This window comes from Jaculus jaculus, chromosome 22, assembly GCF_020740685.1.
Source record: "Jaculus jaculus isolate mJacJac1 chromosome 22, mJacJac1.mat.Y.cur, whole genome shotgun sequence".
In the NCBI taxonomy this organism is placed as follows: domain Eukaryota; kingdom Metazoa; phylum Chordata; class Mammalia; order Rodentia; family Dipodidae; genus Jaculus; species Jaculus jaculus.
The window spans coordinates 12,269,324-12,290,864 of record NC_059123.1 but is presented as its reverse complement, the minus strand read 5'-3'; the positions used below and the strand labels follow the sequence as shown (position 1 = coordinate 12,290,864).

The following is a 21,541-nucleotide window of genomic DNA, read 5'->3' as shown; positions in this document are numbered from 1 at the left end:
CCAGACATATGTGCCACTTTGTGCTCTGGATTTATGTGGGTACTGGGGAATTGAGCCCAGGCCAAAGGCTTTGCAAGCAAGTTTCTTTAACTGCTGAGCAACCTCTCCAGCCCTTGGTTACTTTTAGGGTTCTGGAATGCTCATATTCTGAAGCAGGGAAGTAAAGAAGTCTAGAAATGGCAGAGTAAAGGAATCTATGAAGCTGGGAGAAAGTGCATTGACAGCCGTTTGCAGAAGTCAGTAAAGACCACATCTTGGAGTGAGGCAATAAAGAGACTTTACAAAATATTTCATATATAAATGATTTTTATATTTTCCTTTGTCATACCAGATGAAATATTGTTGAAGCATCTTGGCCAGGTTCCCAAGTAATTGCAGTCTTTGTCAGTCTCTATGCACTAGGGTAAAATCATGCGTTGCTTTGAAAAGGAAGAGATTTTAGCAATTTTGTTTTAGCTGGTGATCTCACAGGAGGGAAGCAATTCTTAGAGTAAAGCTTCGAAGATTTAATATAAGATAATCATTTCTTTTCATCAAACTTAATATTAGATAGCACGGAACTTCAGGCATAATAATTCATTTTAATATTAATATAAATCAAGCATAACTTCTGTGGGCTGATTGCTTTGCTATGTGAACATATTAAAGAAATAACAATTAGCTGGAATTTGAAATGAGTGCAAGAAGTATGTTAAGAATTCATAGATGGAGTTTTATTCGCCTATATATTAAAATACCATCTCTATTTGCAGAGAAGCAGAAGGAATAATCATTAAAGTAGAAGTGAGGATGTGGCATACAGGAAGTTTGTTGTGAGGGTTTTTAGAAGTTGGGCAAAATCCTAGTCTTGGGCTGGAGAGATGGCTTAGCAGTTAAGCGCTTGCCTGTGAAGCCTAAGGACCCCGGTTCGAGGCTCGGTTCCCCAGGTCCCACGTTAGCCAGATGCACAAGGGGGCGCACGCGTCTGGAGTTCGTTTGCAGAGGCTGGAAGCCCTGGCGTGCCCATTCTCTCTCTCTCCCTCTCTCTGTCCTTCTCTCTGTGTCTGTCGCTCTCAAATAAATAAATAAAATTAAAAAAAAAAAATCCTAGTCTTTAGTTGTTCACTTGAGGAGTAATGCGTCAACAGATGTGAAGTAGGGCTGGAGAGATGGCACAGTGGCTAAGGCACTTGCCTGCAAAGCCCAGTGACCCAGGTTCACTTCCCCAATACCTTTGTAAAGCCAGGTACACAAAGTGGCATATGCACGTAGAGTTCATTTTCAGCAGCCGGAGGCCCTGGCATGCCCATTCTCTCTGTCTGTTTCTCTTCTGTGTATCTCGCTCTGCTTGCCAATAGAGATAGAGAGAAAAGACACGGACACAGGGGCTGAAAGGTCCTGGTGTGCTCATTCTCTCTCTCTCTCTCCCTCTTTCCCTCTCTGCCTCTCAAAATTAAATGATAAAAAAATGCAAAGTGACATCAGTGACAATACAGAGGTTGGTGCACAGTTTTACCTATGAGGTAAGGGAAGACTCACTGTACAGTACAATGAAGCAGTCTTCCTGGACATGTGAAATGAGCCATGGAGAAGATGGAGCCATCAGCATGGGGAATAACTCTCAAGACATATGGGGTAGTGGACACAAGTGTCCTGGGGCGGCAACAAGCCTGCCATATTCCAGGAACAGCAACACTGATGTCACTGAGGTTGAAGTGAAGTGAGTTGAGAGAACTTAAGGCAGCTGTTGTGGTTGCATATGTGGTGGCCACCAGATTGCTACAAACTCATTTGTCATTAGTATCTTGGCTTTCATTCCAAATACAATGAGACTTTTCCTCCAAAGGAACATGAAGGAAGGAATTGCAGGATATGATTTTAATTCTCCAAGGTTAGGAAGACACTGTAAAGAAACAAGGGTGGAATCAAGACCTGTGAAGAAGCCATGGGAATTCAGGTGGGGGTGACAGCAGTTTGAAGGCATGATGGTAATGGGGGGGGGAGTGATGGGCTTCTAGGTTTGTTCTCAAAGCAAGATGACAGACTTTGAAGATCAACTGGATGCAGCTTGTGGGAGAAGGAGAGGAGTCAAAACGATAGTAAGTGTTTTGCCCTTGAAAGAGCTACTTACTGAAATGAGAATATGACTAGGTGCATGCTGAGCTGGAGGTGACCGCTGCATTTCGAGGAGTGCTCTCGAGAGCCATTCAGCTCTGGATTTTAGAGATTTCAGAGCTGGGATTGCAAAAAGGGAAGTAAACAATATGAAAGTGATTTTGGAAGCTATGAAGCTATAGGTAGAAAAAGGGGGAGAGGAGCTGGAGGGATGGCTTAGCAGTTAAGGCGTTTGCCTGCAAAGCCAAAGGACCCAGGTTTGATTCTTCAAGACCCACGTTAGCCAGATGCACCAGAGGGAGCATGCATCTGGAGTTCGTTTGCATTGGCTGGAGGCCCTGGTATACCCATTCTCTCTCTCTCTTTCTCTGTCAAATAAACACATCAATAAAAATAAAACATTAAAAATAAAAAGGGAAAAGGTCTAGAACTGCAATTCAGAATATGGAATCTCTCAAAGCTCAGAGCCTAGGAAGAAGAGAGGTGCAGTGTTGTGGCCCGTGCCTGTAGTCCCAGCACTTGGGAGGCTGAAGCAGGGGGATTGCTGTGACTATGAGGCCAGCCTGGCTACAGAGTAAATTCAAGGCCAACCTGAGATATACAGAAAAATCTTGTTTCAACTCCACATCCCTGAAAAAGAGCAAAGGGAACCACGAGGGGCTGGGAGGTAGATGGAGTGGTGACATTCAGCAGTGACGGGAACTGGTTTCTGAGGTGCTGGTTCCACATGGCACTCATGGGCATGCTCTCGTGAGCCCTTGGTAGGACTCATCTGCTCCCTGGCCCTTCCCCCTGATGTGAGCTTTCTCACGGCTGCCGCTCCCCACCTTTCACGCTCATCAACGCTGGCTGTAAACTGCCTCGGGTCGCGCAACTTCATCTGAGCATAAAACGCAGTTTTGAAAATTGTCAAAAGTAATTTGGAAATTCATCTGGTGAATGAAATGGGTTACCAAGTTAGTTAATATTGCTTTTGATCAAAAATTAGGCATGAATGTCAGATAATGCCACCAAGTTTATTTTGTGGTTGGCACGCCAGATCTGAAAGCAGTTTCAATAGGCTTTGTCTGAAGTGTGAGCGATGACGGCCCTGAAATAAGTGCCTAGTCTTTAAGCATCGCAGTCACGTACCGCACTCACATATGAGCTCTTCTTTAAAAACAGTGATGTGGGCTAGAGAGATGGCTTAGTGATAAAGCACTTGCCTGTGAAGCCTAAGGACCCCTGTTCGAGGCTTGATTCCCGAGGGCCCACGTTAGCCAGATGCACAAGGGGGCGCATGCGTCTGGAGTTTGTTTGCAGTGACTTTCCATCCATTCTCTGCCCATTCGCTCTCTCTCTCTCCCTCCCTCCTTCTCTCTGTCTGTCACTCTCAAACAAATAAATAAAAATAAACAAATTAAAAAATATGTATGCTCGTGAGCATGTACCTGCATCTGTGTGAGTGTGGGATCACGCATACCACACTGCTCATGTAGAGCTCACAGGACAACTTTCGGCTCATTCCCTGCCTTTCCACTTCAGTTGAGGCAGTTGAAGCAGGGTTTCTCTAGCTGGACCTAACTTTCCTAACTTTGCCGTGATCTCTCTGTCAGTGTGCTGGGATTATAGAAGTCCACCACAATTTCCATTTTGGGGGCTGGATAAATGGCTGAGTGGGTAAGGTGCTTGCCTGCAAAGCCAAGGGATACAGGTCTGATTCCCCAGGACCCAAGTCAGTCAGATGCACAAGGGGGCACATGTATCTGGAATTCTTTGTAATGGCCATTTCTCTCTCTCTCTCTGTCTTTCTCTCTTCCCCTGCCTAATTTCTCTCTCAAAGAAATAAAAATAAAATGTTTTTTCAAAAATTTCCATTTTTTACCTGGTGTCTAGTGGTCAAACTTGGGTGCTCATACTTGACCAGCAAACTCTTTATCCACGGAGCCATCTCCGCAGCCCATACACAACCCCTTTTCATGTCATCAACAATGTTTCTGAATATTCTATGATTTTAGCATATATTTATATAAGTGTTCAAGGTCCATGAACCTGCATATAGCCATAAAGAACATCTGACTGACGGGCATGGTTGTGCTGGCCTTTAAGGCCAGCACTTGGGAGGCCGAGGGAGGACGATCACTGTGAGTTTGAGGCCGACCTATGCTAGTGTGAGACCTTACCTTCAAAAAAATATAATATCTAACTAAATCTTTAGTCCCTAATACAAAACTTTCTTTAACCACTATTATTCTTATGTGAGATGTCATTCATATCTAAAGCAATGAAAGGTAACCCCATTATTTATTGATTTTGTTGTCTCATGTATTCCAGCCTAGCCTTGAACTCATTATGTAGCTGCAGATAACCTTGAACTTCTGCTCTTGCTTGCTTACATGCCCTGAATGCTGCCATTACAGACATGCACTGCCATGTCCATTTTTGCAGTGCTAGAAATTAAACCCTAGCAAGCTTGTCTAGCAGCCTAGACAAGCACACTACCAAATGAGCTACATTCCAGCCCAAAAGATAAGTATTTCAATTAGTGAAAGATCTACAAAAACTTTAAAAAAATATTTGTTCAGATGTTCTAAAAAATTCTGACTGTGAGCAGCACAGTTGTACCAACAAGTACCCTTGGATCTCTGGCTAGTAGGAACTGTGTGATGGACTTGTCCCCTGAAAATTATGCCAATTATTTATCAATGTAATAAATATTTATTAAGTTTTAATATGTACCAGACATGTGTCATGTGTAGAGGAGATTACTTACTGTTAGATCCTTCCAGACATACCCTCAGAGAGATATGTGCATGAAGAAGAGAGCCCAAACCGTGTGGCTGGCTTTTTCCCCATCTGGTAACTGTCTCGTGGCAGTCACACTGTGGTGTGTGTGTTGGGGGGGGGGCAGGCTGTTTTGCTAGACCCAGGGAAGACCGGAAGTGATGGTAAAGCTCAGAGTTACCCTTTGAGGGTTACCATGCCCTTGCTCCAATCAATCATCTTCCACACTCTGTTTCCTTCTTAATATTTTTATTTTTATTTATTTATTTATGAGACAGAGAGAGAGAGAGGGGCACTGTAAATGAAATCCAGACACATGTGCAACTGGCTTACTTGGGTTCTGCGGAATCAAACCTGGGTCCTTAGGCTTCACAGGCAAGTGCCTTAACCTCTAAGCCATCTCTCCAGCCCTTGATATCTTTCTTAGTGACAAGCTCCAAGCACTGTTCTTGCCTCTGACTTCATCTACCCTTGAGTGGGATATAGTCGCACATGGCGTTGTTAGTTATCCTTGTGGACTAATTACATATTTTTTTCTTTCTTTTTTTCTGAAGTAGGGTCTCACTCTGGCCCAGGCTGACCTGGAATTAACTATGCAGTCTCAGGGTGGCCTCGAACTCACGGTGATCCTCCTACCTCTGCCTCCCGAGTGCTGGGATTAAAGGCATGCTCCACTACACCTGGCAACTAATTACATATTTTATAAAAAGTTATTTAATTTGGAGAGAGAGAGAGAGAGAGAGAAATGAATACCAGGACCTCTTGCCACTACAAATGAGCTCCTGACACACGTGTCATTTTGTGCATCTGGCTTTCATGTGAGTACTAGAGAATTGCACCCCACGCTGTCAGCCTTGCAAATAAAAGCCTTTAACCATTTCCCCTGCCCCTACCAATTGCATAGCTTTTTTTTTTTTCCCCCTCCATTTGGAGATATAAAGATGTGATTGCCACTTTTTTGTAAAGTAACACTTTTTGGGGAGAAAAATACACATAAACAATGACATCAAAATATGGCAACTAAGATGATAATATATAATCAAGGTACCATGGGATGCTTGTGGGAGGACCCAAAGGACTGTTGGCTTCACAAGGAAAGGGCTAACTCCACGCAAGAGAACCAGCACCATCAGTGGCTGACAGAAATTCTTGGGGTTTGGTATTTTTCTTTTTGCCTTAGTCCTCCAGCTATCTCTATGTTTTTAGAACCTGTTTACAGGTTTTCTTGACACTTTAATAGTGTCTTTTTTTTACTCTGTGACTTTCCCTGTGAAATATTCCATCATTTTTACTCCAAGGATCACAGTCATACTGAGGCCGAAACATAATTGGCTTGCTTTTCCTCATTTAAGCTTGGCTGTTAGACCCATTCCTCTTACTAATGTTGGCACTAATTGCCCCAAAGAAGCAAGTGATTTCTAAACGAAGGTCTCCATGTTTCTTGTTAAATACAATGAACTTACGATGTTTTTCATGTGTTTCACTAGTATGGTCAGCTTCACGCCCTCATATGTCATCAGTAACTGTATCTTAGGATTCTTGTCTTGGAATATCTCTCCTGCAAAAACAATGGCGTTTTAGTGCATTAAGTCAGGAGCAGTCCCATCAGAGAATTCAAACATTTGAAACTAAGACAGGACTGTGCTACTTAACTTTGTCAGGGCTATGACAAAATATTGGACAAAGTTACTTAAGGGAGAATTAAAGTTCCAGGGGACAGAGTCACCAAGGCGGGAAAGGTGTGGTGGGAGGGGATGGTGTCGTGCAGTCGGCCACGTCAGAGCAGAGACCGATGAACGCTGGCTCCCAGCTAGTATCTCCTTCCGTGTGGTGCAGAACCCTCTGTCCACTGAACGGTACTGAGGCCCTTCCCACCTCAAACAGCCAAGTATAGAAAACCCCTCACAGGACAGGCCCAGAGATTTGTTTCCATGGTGATTCTAAATCCTGGTAAACTGATGTGGTAGTTTGAATGTGTATCTCCCCCCATAGACTCAGGTGTTCTATTAAAGCTTGTAAATTGGGTCTCCTGCAGTCTGGCTGGAGGAGGTGGCGCTGAGGGCAGATCCTGGGGCCCAGCCCTAAGGTGTGCTTGTGGGGACCGAGCTGATTTCCAGCCTCCTGGGTCCCTGCTTGCTTCCAGTTTGTGTTTGCTGTGTTTTGATGTTGTTGGCTGGTGGTGTTTCTCTCTCCAGCATGGGAGCCAGCTTCTTCTGCCGTAGATAGAACTTTCCCCTGGGTCTTTATGCTTGGAATAAATCCCTTCCTTCCATAAACAGTGTCTGGTTTGGATGTTCATCCCAGCAACATAAAGCTGACTACAACAGCCGATAACCGAGATTAACCATCACAAGGATCAATAAATTAAATATAAAAGACACATTATTCAGATAATGTTGGAGTATTAAGACTGTTCAGGAAATGTTATACAGCAGTGGGCATTGTGTCTAATATTGTTTTTATTAAGCATTTTTATTGAAAAATTTAATTTATGTATATAGGAGAGAGAGAGAGGGAAGAGGAGAGAGAATGGGCACACTAGAGCCTCCAGCTGCTATAAACAAGCCTCAGATGCATGCATCATCTTGTGCATCCAATTTCTGTGGGTACTGGGGAATCGAGTCTGGGTCCTTAACCTTCTCAGGCAAGCACCTTAATAGCTAAGCCTTCTCTGCAGACCAAAATTATTCTTTTTACCAAATATTTTATTTGCAAGCAAAAGGAAGGGAGAGAGAGAGAGGGAGGGAGAGGGAGAGAGAAAGAAACTCCAGTTTTCAAATGAACTCTAGACACATGCACCACTCTGTGCATCTGACTTTAGTTGCTGGGGAACCAAATGGAGGCCTGTAGTTATTGCAAGCAAGTACCTTTAACCAGGAGCCATCTCCCCAGCCCAGATTATTCACTTGATTGATCTTATTTGTTTATTGATTGATTCATTCATTTTTATAGCTTTCCACTGCTCTTGACATATATTCTAAAGTTCTCAGCCTTGTTTTTTTCTGAGGTAGGGTTTCACTGTAGCCCAGGCTGACATGGAATTCACTAAGGAGTCTCAGGTTGGCCTCGAACTCATCCTCCTACCTCTGCCTCCCGATTGCTGGGATTAAAGGCGTTCGCCACCACTCCCGGCCCAGCCTTGTTTTGATAGTTATGACTTACACTGTCTCAACCCCACTGTTGTCTTTGTACTGTAGACAACATTATTTAAACAATTTCTTTTATTTACATGTGAGAAAGAGGGTGAGAGAGAGAGAGAGAGAGAATATGGACGTGCTGGGGCCTTCAGCTATTGCAAACAAATCCCCAGAAGCATGCTCCACCTTTTGCAGCTGGCTTACATGGGTCCTGGGGAATCAAACCTGGCTCCTTTAGCTTTGCAGGCTAGCACCTTAACCGCTAAGCCATCCCTCCAGCCCTAGACCACATATTTAGTTCTGCACACATTCTCTACCGTTTCCTTCAGTCGGTTCCCATGTTATGCCTTACATTTGAAATGGTCTTGTCTGCCTTTTCTTGTCTCTTGAACTCTAGCCTTTCTTCAAGACCTGATAAAAATGCAAAATAGTTTCTATGGTCACTTTTCCTGGCTCAGCCCTTACCACATGCTGCTTTGTAATTACATTAAGTGTCTCATTTTGGTTAGTAGAATTCAGTCTATCTTAGGGTTTGCATCTTTTCTATATCTCCAAAGTGTATAAGATGATGAATTTTCATAATATACACACCAAGTCTTTATTTAATAGCAAAGGCAACCTTAGTTTTTCTGAGTCATATCACCACTTCATTAAAAGGAAGACTTTAGTTTTTTAAAAAATATGTTTTTATTTATTTTCAAGGAAAGAAAGAAAGGGGTGGGGGAGAGGGAGAATATGGGTGCTCCAGGGCCTCCAGCCACTGCAAACAAACTCCAGACACATGAGCCACCTTATGCATCTGGCTTACATGGGTACTGGGGAATCAAACCTGTGTCTTTTGGCTTTGTGGACAAGTGTCTTTATCTATAAGCCATCTCTCCTGCCCAAGACTTTAGGTTTTTAAACTAAGAGTTTCTCATGTATTTTCCAAGCATTAAGCATAATTTAGTTTTTTTTTTTTCAATATTTCCCTTGATAATTCTCTGGGTGTACATTGCTAAGGAAATTTATAAAATAAAAGTAGATTCTTGACAAAAACAATTTTGCCAGCATTCAACTGTAGACACACTGTAGTTTTTACTCTTTATTGACAATTAGTCTAGCCTTCTAATCTTCCTTAATACTTGAAAATTATACCAGAGTAGGGTATTTTCTCCCCACATGTTTCTTTTATATTTATTAAAGCCATTTGAGCATCACATGTAGGTAATATTGATTGATTTTATTCTTAGTAATGTGGATTACTGATATGGATAAAAGTATTTCTTACAACTGAAAGGATGTTTCTTATGTGAATATTATGAAAATATCTTCATCACAATCATAGACATTATGCTAATTCCTTTTGAGTGTGTATATTAATGTGTATGTGGGTGTACACATGTGTGAGTTGCATGTGTGTGTATTCATGTGTGTTTGGAGGTCAGAGGACAACTTTGATGTCATTCCTTAGGGATCATTCACTTTTATTTTGAGACAGTGTTTGTCACTGGTCTCAAACTTACCAAGTAGTTTAGACTGGCTTTCCATTGAGGCCCAAGACCCTTATATTTCTGCTTCCCCAGCACTGGAATTATAAGTGTATACCTGATATAAGGCTTTTTCATTTGTATGTGGGTTCTGAGGATCAAATTCAAGTTCTCATGCTTGCAATGCAATCACTTTGCCAACTAGGCTATTTCTACAGCTCAGTAAGTTAATTCTCATTGAGGCAAATTACATTGCATAATAAAAAAAAAATATTGGTGAGCTTTTGGTATGAAGGTGTTAAAATACTGATGACTTTTTAATACACCATGAATATTATATTTGAACTGAAGAGTGGAAGACTTGTTAAATAGAAATTTAGTGTATTTAATCAGAGATGTTTTAATTCAAGGGTGGGAAATTAGCATAAATTTAAGATTGGGTGTCAACACAGTAAAGGTACAATTGTTACTTATTAAAGATTATATTCCACCCTAGGCCTCTTATAGAAGGTTATTAACCCAAGTTCCCCTCATAACAAGCTCAAGTTCAGAACCCAGGGGAAAAAATGCAGGTCACTGGGAAGTCTCAATAGCCAATGTGCTGTTAAGTAGCAACGAGACTTAATATATCTGTGAGATTTAGCATGTGCCAGGCTGAGAGCTCTATGCACAGTCATTCTGTAATTCCTCACCGCAAACCTATGAAGGGTTGCAGAGCCTCCATTTCACACCCATGAAAGTAAAGCCCTTCCCCCAAGGTCATCCAGAAAAACAAATGGTGAGGATTAAGTGACCTGTAAAGCCATGTACAGAAATATCCCACTGGGAAGTGGGGAAAGAGACCCACCCCACAAAGGAAGCAGTCTAAATGAGGAAAGTAAGCAGAAAAGATCTAGCACAGCCTGGCTTTCATAGGGAGAGGCTGGACATTCAGGTCTGCTGCAGTTTACTGTGGAGCTTTGCTCTTCCAGTGACCTCACTCAGGCAGGTGACAGATTACTGAGCCTAAGGACAGCTGTGTGCAGCTGTGTGAATGCCCAACACTACAGCCACGGAACAGCGTTCACTATGTCTAATGTGCCTACTTGCATGAAAGTAGCATTTCATAATTTAACAATTTTTTTCAAAGGCTGATATATACATATAATTAAACATGAAAACTTGCCGGGGCGATGGCTTAGTGGTTAAAGTGGCTTGCCTGTGGAGACTAAGGACCTAGGTTCGACTCCCCAGAACACACAAAACCAGACACATATGGTGGTGCACAAGACTGGAATTCATTTCCAGTGGCTAGAGGAGCCCTCATTCTCTCTCATAAATAAATAAATGAATGAATAAATAAATAAGTTGATCTGGGCACGGTGGCACACACCTTTAATCCTGGCACTTGGGAGGCACTTAGGAGGATCACTGTGAGTTTCAGACCAGCCTGGGACGACAGAGAAAGTCCTAGGTCAGCCTGGGCTAGGGTGAGGCCCTACCTTGAAAAGCCAGAAAGTAAGTAAAAAAAAAAATAAATAAACCCTTTTTTTTTTAAAGTAAGCAAAACTTCTTTCATTCTGTGTGTGTGTGTGTGTGCGCGTGGTTTGCCTGATGGAGGTCAGAGGACAACCTCAGATGTCGCTTCTTGCCTTTCTACTTTGTAGCAGAGTCTCTCCTTGTTCCCCACCACATTTTCCAGGCTCGTTGGCCTTCAAGCTCCCCATTGGTTCATAGGTACACTGAGGACCTGCATGTCTGCTACGTATCCAACTTTTCCTCCGCTCTTAACACCTCCCCACTCAGGTTCCTCACCATTACTTTGTTAGTTTCCCATATGGTTCCAGAGAGACGGAAGCACTGCTCCATGGAAGCAACCCTGAGAGCCGAACAGACCTTCTGATCTGTACAAGGACCTAGGAGAGTTTCACAGCACCAGACTTTCTTTCTTTCTTAAAAGTTTTTCACTACAAAGTCCTTTGCACCGAAGTGCTGCAGTTTAGCCGACGCGAGGGCTGGGCAGGCAGGGTACGCTGCACGCCGAGTGCGCCCCTGGGTGCGAACATTCCAGCGAGGTTTCAGGGGCTGCGCTTGCTAGCTGAAGGTGCCAGGGAGGATCATTCTGGTCACCACTGCTGCTTGTCCTCACGAGGCTGTGCCCGTCTGCTTTCCCACCCGTGCTGTGTGAGAGTGCCTGCTGACTCACAACCAAGCCTGCTAACTAAATTGTTGGGTTTGGGCCAACATGATGAGGAAAAGAAGATGATTGTCAGTGTAATTTAATTTGCATTTGTCTTATGAATGAGGTTGAATGCCTTTTGATTTGGTTAAGAGCTACTTGTAGTTTCTGTGTGCATTATCTTTTCACATACTTTATTCAATTTTTTTGTTTGGGGATTTGGTCTTTTTCTTACCATTTAAAAAAATATTTTTTATTGATTTATTTGCAAGTAGTGGGAGACAGAAGACAGCAAGACAGAGAGAACGGGCACGCCAGAGCCTCCAGCCACTGCAAATGGACCTCAGATACACGTGCCACTTCGTGCATCTGGCTGTGTGTGGGTACTGGGGACTCGAACCTCGGTTGTCAGGCTTTGTGGGAAAACACAGTAGCTGCTGAGCCATCCCTCCAGCCCTTTATTGCCATTCTCTTTTAGAGGACAGTTACGTGCTAGTTAATTGATCTCTTGTCATGGATCAATTGCAAACGTCTTATCCACTTTGTCATTTAAGTCATGAAACTTGCTAAGACTGGGAGATTTTCAGCCACAGCTTTAGCAGCGCATACATCAGGATCACAAAAGATCCCCCATGTTTTCCTTCTCTACATACATGCTTTCATTATTTGCAGTTCATTTTTCCCTTTATTTGTTATTTTTTTTATAGTATAGAGTATGGCATCCCCATGTCATTGATTGGGTATTGTTTGTCCTACTTACTGAGCTAAGGTCTCTCACTTAAACTCTGAGCCGTATCCGTAGCCTAGTGAAATCATTTGACTTTTAAATATTCTAGCTAGCTAATCACACACACACACACACACACACACACACAAAATGGGTATCTATAACATGATAGATTTGTATTCATCAATTTAATAGCTGACACTGTAATTGAATTATCTTATTTGTTATACATTATACATTTGTAGTTGATTTTTATTTTTCTAGATATATTCCTTTCTTTTTTTTTGTCTTTCAGCCAAATTTTATGCTCCTAATGTCTTGTTCTCTTTCATTTGTTATTTCATAAATATTTATTGACCTATTGTGAACAAGCACTGTGCTAGGCATTTGGAACAGAGGGGAGAATTTTCTTCTCTTGGCATATGTCTAGCATGGGAGATATACAAGGAACAATGATCATGATATATATATCTATATAAATATATATATATTTCAAGAAAGGCTCTCACTGTAGCCCAGGCTGACCTGGAGCTCACTCTGTAGCCCTAGGCTGGCCTCAAAGTCACAGTGATCCTCCTGCCTCAGCCTTCCAGGTGCTGGGATGAACAATGAGAGCTGCCACACCTGCCCATTTCTAATAATGAATCATCTTTTGTCCTGATGAATTCTATTCCTTTGGTGTGCTAGGTTATTTTCTCTAATATTTCATTCAGAACTTTCCACTGATATTCTTAAGTGCGATTTGTCTCTGGCTTTTTATTCGCAACCCTTGGAATCTTAAAGCTCTTGGCGTGAGTACTTTATATGGTTCAAAACCCAGTGTGGATCATTTTGCTTGATTTGTTTAAGTAACAACAGAATTATTTTCTTTTTAAATGTCTCGTTGAATACACTGGAAACCAGATAGACTAGTTACTTTAAAAAAAAAAACAAACTGTAAGCTGGGCGTAGTGGCACATGCCTTTAATCCTAGCACTCAGAAGGCAGAGGTAGGAAGATTGCCGTGAGTTTGAGGCCACCCTGAGACTCCATAGTGAATTCCAGGTCAGCCTGGGCTTGAGGGAGACTCTATTTTGAAAAACCAAAAAAAAAAAAAAAAAAAAAAAAAAAACAACAACAACAAAAAACAACCAAAAAACAAAGACCTGTAAAACTTTGGGTAGCTTTGTAGTCTGCATATTTATTCAATCTATAATCTTCTTACAACCGTCTTCTCTAGGATGAATAAATTAACTTTCCCTTTAAGCATGTCAGTTTCAAATAGGGTTACAGTTTATCTATATACAGGTAAATGAAGAGTCTTTTAGTATTATTTAATTTCATGTCTTTCTCTTGTTATTTCTAGCATCTTCCTTCGTGTTTTGTAAACTTAACATTCCACTCATTGTTTTGAATGCCTTTTTTTAATTTATCATTTACTCTGTTTCTGGAATGGTTCATAATTTCTACTGTTTTGTGTATCCTAAGTCATTAACATCTATTTACATTGTTACCCATCTTTCTGTTTGTTTGTTTCCCTTTGGTCTTGTGGTTCTACTAATTCTTCCAATTTTCCTCTGAGCATGTTTCAGAGTCTCCCACCATTTCTGAGATAGAGAATATTTTTTTGAGAATTTGGAAAATTTGGTTTGTAGTTAATTTTGACCTAAAAGTGATTTACAAAAGTTTAACTTTAAACCTCCAAAATTAATGGCCTTCCAGCTTTCAAATGTTTCTATTAATTGTATCATGACAAGGTAGTTCTGCTTTTTTGAAATTTGTTAAATGTTTTGGGGCCTAATTTCCTGCAGACTCCTAGGCACTTTAGGAGAACACATACTCTTTATTTTCAGGAAAAAGAATTTTGTAATATTTTATTTTTATTTATTTATTTGAGAGAGGGAAAGAGGTGGAGAGAGAGAGAGAAAAAATGAATGGGCGTGCCAGGACCTCCAGCCACTGCAAAGGAACTCCAGATGCATGCACCCCTTGTGCATCTGGCTCATGGGGGTACTGGGAAATCAAACAGAGGTCCTTTGATTTTGAAGGCAAGTGCCTTAACCGCTAAGTCATCTCTCCAGCCCATGCCTCCACCCCCGGTAAAGAATTTAATATAGATTTGGTAGTCTTGTCTTAATCATTTTACTATATGGTTTTTCTTTTAAGAAAATTGTTTTGTTTATTCTTATTATTTATTTGAGAGTGAAAGACAGAGAGAAAAGGAGGCAGAGAGCAAGGGAGAGAGAATGCATGCGCCAGGGCCTCCAGCAACTGCAAACGAACTCCAGACATGTGCGTCCCCTTGTGCATCTGGCTAACGTGGGTCCTGGGGAATCAAGCCTCAAACCAGGGTCCTTAGGCTTCACCGGCAAGCACATAACTGCTAAACCATCTCTCCAGCCCCTATCTGGTTTTTCTATAGATGTGCTTGTGTTTTTTCTTCTTGGTCTTTCACAAATCAAAATACATGAATCAAACTATTATATAACTAGTGTGCTTTTTCTTCACACTCCATGTGGTTCAGGCAAGTTCCCACATTAAGAGTAATGATTTACATTTTTCCTGTTTTGAAAATATTTTCCTAACTAAAAGTTCATTTACATGTATTTATGCAGCCTCTTAATTCCATTGTACTGTGGCAGATACATATGTAATATGTATTAATTATATATATGTTATATATAATAATGAATATTAAATAAATAGACACTTCATGTGTATGTGTGTGATGTGCATGTGTGTTTTTGTGTGTGGGAGCACATGTTTATATGTCAGTGTGTGTGTGTGTGTGTGTGTGTGTGTGTGTGAGAGAGAGAGAGAGAGAGAGAGAGAGAGAGAGGGTGGGGGGAGAGGGAGGCCAGGCCATAGGTCAAAGGTTGTTGTCTTTTACAAGTGTTCTCCACTTATTTTACCTGACAGAGTCTCTAACTGAACCTGGAGCTCTGTGATTTGGCCAAACCAAAAATGAACCCAACATGGCTCAGGGAAATTTTGCAGAAGAGGGGGTGGAAAGAATGTCAGAGTCATGTGTTGGGTCATGATATGCAGAGACATTTATTGTACCAATAACTGTGGGCTAACTCCACAATGCATGACCCATTTACATCAACAAGGAGGGGCCATTGGGAGGAGGTAGGTCATGGGTGAGCCTAAACAATGGTACCAAACTGCCTGTATTTGCTGAAAAAAAAGCTAATAAATTAAATTTAAAAAAGAAAAGTAACTGTGAATTTAATGCACTATAGTCCTGTTGTATACAATAAACATTTCCCATTGAAAACTACAAAAAAAAGAGCTAAACTGAGGATCTCATACCCATATGATAAGCACTTTACTGTGTGAGCCAATTCCCTAGACCCTCTTACTGTTTTATGATTCAGTTCTTTTCATTTATAGAAAATATTTTTATTTAATTTATTTACTTGAAAGAGATGAGGGGAGGAAGAGAGAGAGAATGGGTGCAGTAGGAGGGCCTCTCTTCAGCCCTAATTCTTGCCATTTTAACAAAAACCTTTCACTAAATAATTTGTGTTTACTTTTGTGTATTTGTGATGCATAGGAAAGTTGTTATTTTTGTTCCAGAATTTACCCTTAGTAATCTTAGATTTATATTTCTCTTTTTTTTATTTTTATTTATTTATTTTTATTTTTTTTTAAATTTTATTTATTTATTTATTTGAGAGCGACAGACACAGAGAGAAAGACAGATAGAGGGAGAGAGAGAGAGAATGGGCGCGCCAGGGCTTCCAGCCTCTGCAAATGAACTCCAGACGCGTGCGCCCCCTTGTGCATCTGGCTAACGTGGGTCCTGGGGAACCAAGCCTCGAACCGGGGTCCTTAGGCTTCATAGGCAAGCGCTTAACCACTAAGCCATCTCTCCAGCCCTGTATTTCTCTTGACAGTATTTGTTTCTTCATAGAATCAAAGGCAAAGTTAGTATGCATGATGTCTATTTCCCTTGGCCACCCAGTTATATTGAAAGTTGGGATCCTTCTCCTAGTTGCCCTACAGGAGTAATTCATATGCTTAGATTTATTGTATTTAGATTCCTGTTGGAGACATATAATACATCATTATTCTGTTCACCTTGCAGTGACTCAGAACATTAGAACTCATTCCTCCTATCAAACAATGTATCGATGACATTTAAAGTGAACAGCTGAAGCTGAGTTCCGTTATTCAGTTTTTGTATGCTAGATATGGTGTTTGGCAGAGCAAATAGCTAGACCATTAGCTAGTGAATCCTTGCCACGTGGGCTACATGGCTTCAAGTCCTCATTTAAATGTGCATCATAAAGTGGAGGCAGTGACGCGATGTAATGTCTGAAAGTGTGTGCTTACCATCAGCTATAACTGTCAATGTTGTCTTAACATGGTCATTGATCAGTCCTCTTAACAGTGATGATTGCTGTTTAAGGCCAGGCTCTACTTTCCTACCCATTTCATTATCTGGGTACTTTGCAAATACCTACCCTTTCATGTGTAAGAGCTGGGCAATGATGGTCTCTCACTTGAACCCAGAGCTTGCTGACGAGGTTTGTCTAACTGGTCAGCTTGCTCTGGGCTCCTCCATCTCCACATCCTTAGTGCTGGAATTTTAGGTGGACTGTTCCTTGCACCTTGTACTTAGGGGAATGCTGGCCATCAGAACTCAGGAACTGATGCTTGTGATACAAGCATTTTATCCACTGACCCATCTCTCTGGCCCCTGGACTTTCATTTCTTCTCTCTTGTTCTTTTTTTTTTTTTTGAAAAATGATAATCCTCTTTGGTGGAGATTGTAAATGTGTTTTCATGACTTTTTCTTTGATTGTTTATTTAAATTATTTACCAAGCATCTAAAGTAAGCAGTGTGCTAGGCTCTGGGATGAGTTGGTGTGTAATAGAGTTTATTTGTGTCCTCACAAATTTCTGGGGTGCCAACACACACACACACACACACACATGAATAGTCATTGTAATTTGTGTTTTGAAGAAGTAGCATTCTAGAAATGTAAAGAAAAGATAGGTGAATTGGCATCTGAAGGGTACAGAACTAAGAAGCAGGGTTAGGAGTTAGGATTAGGTGACTCAGGCAGACAGAAGTGATTCCATGGGATACTGAAGAGATGGTCGTAACGGAAGAATTAGCAAAAGAAATTGAAGATGGAGCAGGGCAGACAGTAGAGTAAATAGGAACATTGGTGGGCTTCTGATGCTTGTGGGATGCTATGAAGATGTTGGTCTTAAAAATAGGGAGACATGGACAGGACCGATGGCTCAGCAGTTAAGGTGCTAGGTGCTTGCCTGCAAAGCCTAACAAAGCTGCTTCGATCCTCCAGTACCAATGTAAAGCTTGGTGCACAAAGTGGCACATGCATCTGGAGTTTGTTCACAGTGGCTGGAGGCCCTGGTATGTCCATTCTCTCTCCCCCCCTCTCTCTCTCTGCTTTTAAATAAATAAATAAATAAATAAATACTTTTAAAAATTGGGAGATGTAATGTCCAGCAAAGGATTGAATCCAGGTCAGTAACTTTCTGACCCTCTGTGAGACATGCCTATCTCTAAATGAATGAACCTGGTCTTGCCTAAGGGCAATGAGAAGCCAAGAAAAGAAGTTTTTATTAAAGATGAGTTGTTTGGCACTTTAAAACAGATAAATCCCTCTATCATTCTACCAAAACATAGTTACTTAGTAAGTAAGGGCAGAGGACTCATAGTGTCCCCAGGGTGACAGAGAATTTCCCTTGTGATCTTTATGAAGCATGTACCCAGATATGAGGCTATCTAGAACTCCCCCCCCCCCGCCCCGCCTTAGAGGTCGACAAATGGTAAAGTCTGAAATTTTCAAATAAGGTTGAATACACTTGAGAAACTTTCCACTAGCCACTTAACAGCAAAAGCTTAAACTTTCAACTCATTGACAAGAAGAGTGCTTAAGATAAATGTGTGTTTCTTGCTTACACGCAGCAGATATTCTGTGAGGATTAAGCCACAAGAAGTCCTAAGGAGGAACTAACTGTAAAAGCTTAAGTAGAAACAACTTCCTGCTGTCCTGGTTTGCTGTAGCGATTTGCATATTGTGCTGGGAAGGATGCATCCTATTGTTATCAGACAATGGGTTGCATTTAATCTGCTGTCTATAACATAGCCACTACGAGTTATTCATAACCACTGGAGAGTTCTCGAGTATTGATGACATAAGAAATTTTAAACATTGACAAAGTCTCAAAGTGCTATCTGTTTTTTATAAAAATAGTCCTATATTTGGTGTGCATATGCATTTCAAAAATAACTTTCAGAGAAATAATTACCATGAACAAAACCAATAATTATTCTGACCTGAAGTTTAATTTCTTGGAACAAAGAAAAGCAATGCTCTTGAGGGGTGATAGTGAATAGAGGCCTATTGTACAACCCTGTGTTTTAGTTTTTGAAAATAGAGACTATTCAAGTTTATAATATTGCTTATAAAAGTTCTTCATGTAATAGTACTTTTTGTTGCATGCACATGTGTGTGTTGTGAGCATGTGTGTGGGGTTCATATGCATGGGGTGTATACATATGCACATGGCTGGGCCAGAGGTGAAGGTCAGTGTCTTCCATAATCACGCTCCACTTTATAGGCTTTCTCGCTGAACCTAGAGCTCATTGATTGGGTTAGACTAGCTAGCCAGGGAACTCCAGAAATTCCTGTCTCTGCCTTGGCAGTGCTGTGGTGGCAGGTTTGTGCCATCGTGCTAGTACAGTTAGCACAGTTCCTCGCTGATTTCCTCCCTAAACCCTCTCTCTTATTTCTCTTCCTCCCCTCCTCTTCCTCCTCCCTCCCTTCCTTCCTTCCTTCCTTCCTTCCTTCCTTCCTTCCTTCCTTCCTTCCTTCCTTCCTTCTTCCCTTCCTTCTTTCCTTTCTTCCTGTATACCTACCTTCCTTCCTCCTTTCCTTTCTTCTTTCCTCCCTCTATTCCTTCCTTCCTTTCTTCTTTTCATTTCTTTCACAATGTGTCATACTGTAGCCTAGGCTGGCCTGGAACTGAATACATAGTTCGGGCTGGCCAGGAGCTCACCCTGTGTAAGCTATCCAAATGTTGGGGTTTTAAAAGTGTGAGCCATCATGTCTGCCTATGTAATATTATTTCTAGAAGATCTCGTAGGTATTTAGGATTTGTTGCAGTAAAAATGGAAATATTTTATGTTGTGGAAATTTTTCCTTAGGTGAGCCATGTAGAACATGAGAAATGCGCTGTTTACACAGTGTTGCTGATGGATTCCTTATCTAAGCAGAGCATCTCAGAAAGCCTTGCTCACTAACGAGCTAAGTGTGTGTGGCGGGGAATGGAGGCAGTGCAAGAAGCCTTCATACATCATTTCAGGAATTATAAATAGATAGCACTACATAGTGCAGAACAGAGTCCTTGATTTAATATTCTTTTTCATCTAGGAGAAACACAAATGCAATCACAGTTACACAACTTAATAAGCGACCATGCCACACAACTGGCTGTGTAGAGCCCCCGCAACTGAGTTATGAGTAAGTGGGACGTCAGATACAAGGAGTGGTTATCAGGCAAATCTAGAATGCGTGTGGATAAGGGGAAGACTGGAAATTGAACAGAAAGGTTGAGGCGGGCTGGAAAATTCAGGGTCAGTAAATCTCGAGGTTAAATCTAGTATGCTATCAGATGGCCCCATCTTGTAATGGAATTATATTACAAATGCTTAAAGACAGAGTGTTCAAACAGAGTCTCTGCTATTCTAGGTGAAATTATGAAAAGACCATTAGATATACAGCTCAGAAAAGAGTTGGAATAGAATAGGGTGGGCAATTGTATTGAGTCCTTCTGGTCTCTTGACAAGACTTTGCGAGGGAAATGGAATAGATTAGGATAGAGTATTGCAATTGTCATTCTTTTGTGATTATTTTGTTTTGATTTTATTTGTTTTTGTAATGGTCATTGTTTTTTGTCTTTAAGATGTGGATTAAGCTGCAAGATTAACATGCCAGATTCTATCTCTCCTCTGAGGTTTTAGCCCAAATGATCAATTAATTGGCGGGGGTTAATAGTGTGATGTTGTATAGTTATTCTAATTGGACAAACACATCTGTGTTTAACTTAACTTGAAGAATAAGTTCTCACAGGGTCAAAAAGCTTCAGAAAGACATTACCATTTGAAAACTGAAGATAATGTAGTGGTTTTGCGTAATTGCACACATAGTCACCGCATAGGGCAACCGTGACGAGTTTACTTGCCTGGCTCAGTAAGTAGGCCTTCTTCAACTGTTTCTTCCTGTACAGGCTCCGAGAGAAAAAAACGAGTCACACAGTCACTCTGAAAAACAAGATAAAATATAGCACCTCTTCGTTTCTGAGATTTACTGTTTGTGTGCACTGTTGCATGAAAGCATTGCTATGTGTATGGTTTTAGTAGGTACCTGTTATAGAGCCCACAAACAGAGAAGGTTGTTATCAAGTATATTGTCAATACCACCATTCTACACAAATGGAGCTAATGTGTTATGTGACTGAAGGTCAGATTATATTCCTACAGGAGGTTTTAGTGTGCTTGCTTATTACAGGTCATTATAAACATTTATGTTCTGTGAATATGTAATTATGCATGAATCTTACACCTCTCTTTCCTAGAATATATGTATCTTTGGATAAAGCTTTCTGAGAAAAGTTATTTTCATGGGATGAAGAGATGGCTTAGTGATTATGATACTTGCCTAAAAAACCAAAGGACCCAGGTTTCATGCCCCAGCACCCACGTGAGCCAGATGCATAAGGTGGCGCATGCATCTGGAGTTCGTTTGCAGTGGCTAGAGGCCCTGGCATGACCATTCTCTCTCTCTCTCTGCTTCTATCTTTCTCGAAAAAAAAAAAAAAAAAACTGTTTCCATTATCTTAAAGAAGTTACTGTCAGTAGGACACTATTGCTCACTTGGTGAGTCACATTACTGTCTGTTCAAGCCTAGCAATGCTCATTGAACCATATATTCACCCCACCTTTGAGGAATGCTGGAAGGTATTTAGAGACAGGAGGATACATAAGTTGACCTCTGTCTTTAGAGCAAAGTCTAGAGGAGGAAATAGATCATAATTGCTGTAAAGGAAATTCTAATTACGTCTAATTTTAGTTATAAAAATCTAGATGTTTACACAAGCATGGGCATTTAACTTGAACTCAAAATGAACAGCTGAGTGATGAGTCTGAAGGCGCCATTTCTTAGGGAAA

The 21,541-nt window shown here is 41.1% G+C and overlaps 1 protein-coding gene across 1 annotated transcript in view; it reads right to left on the bottom strand.

Moving 5' to 3' along the window:
* The window catches only part of Pik3c2g (phosphatidylinositol-4-phosphate 3-kinase catalytic subunit type 2 gamma), a 336,855-nt gene that overhangs the window by 38,154 nt on the left and 277,160 nt on the right, over window positions 1–21,541 (bottom strand). The window contains exon 27 of the mRNA XM_045139435.1: window positions 6,321–6,435. Coding sequence (XP_044995370.1) covers window positions 6,321–6,435 — 115 coding nt within the window. The remainder of the gene's footprint in view (window positions 1–6,320; window positions 6,436–21,541) is intronic.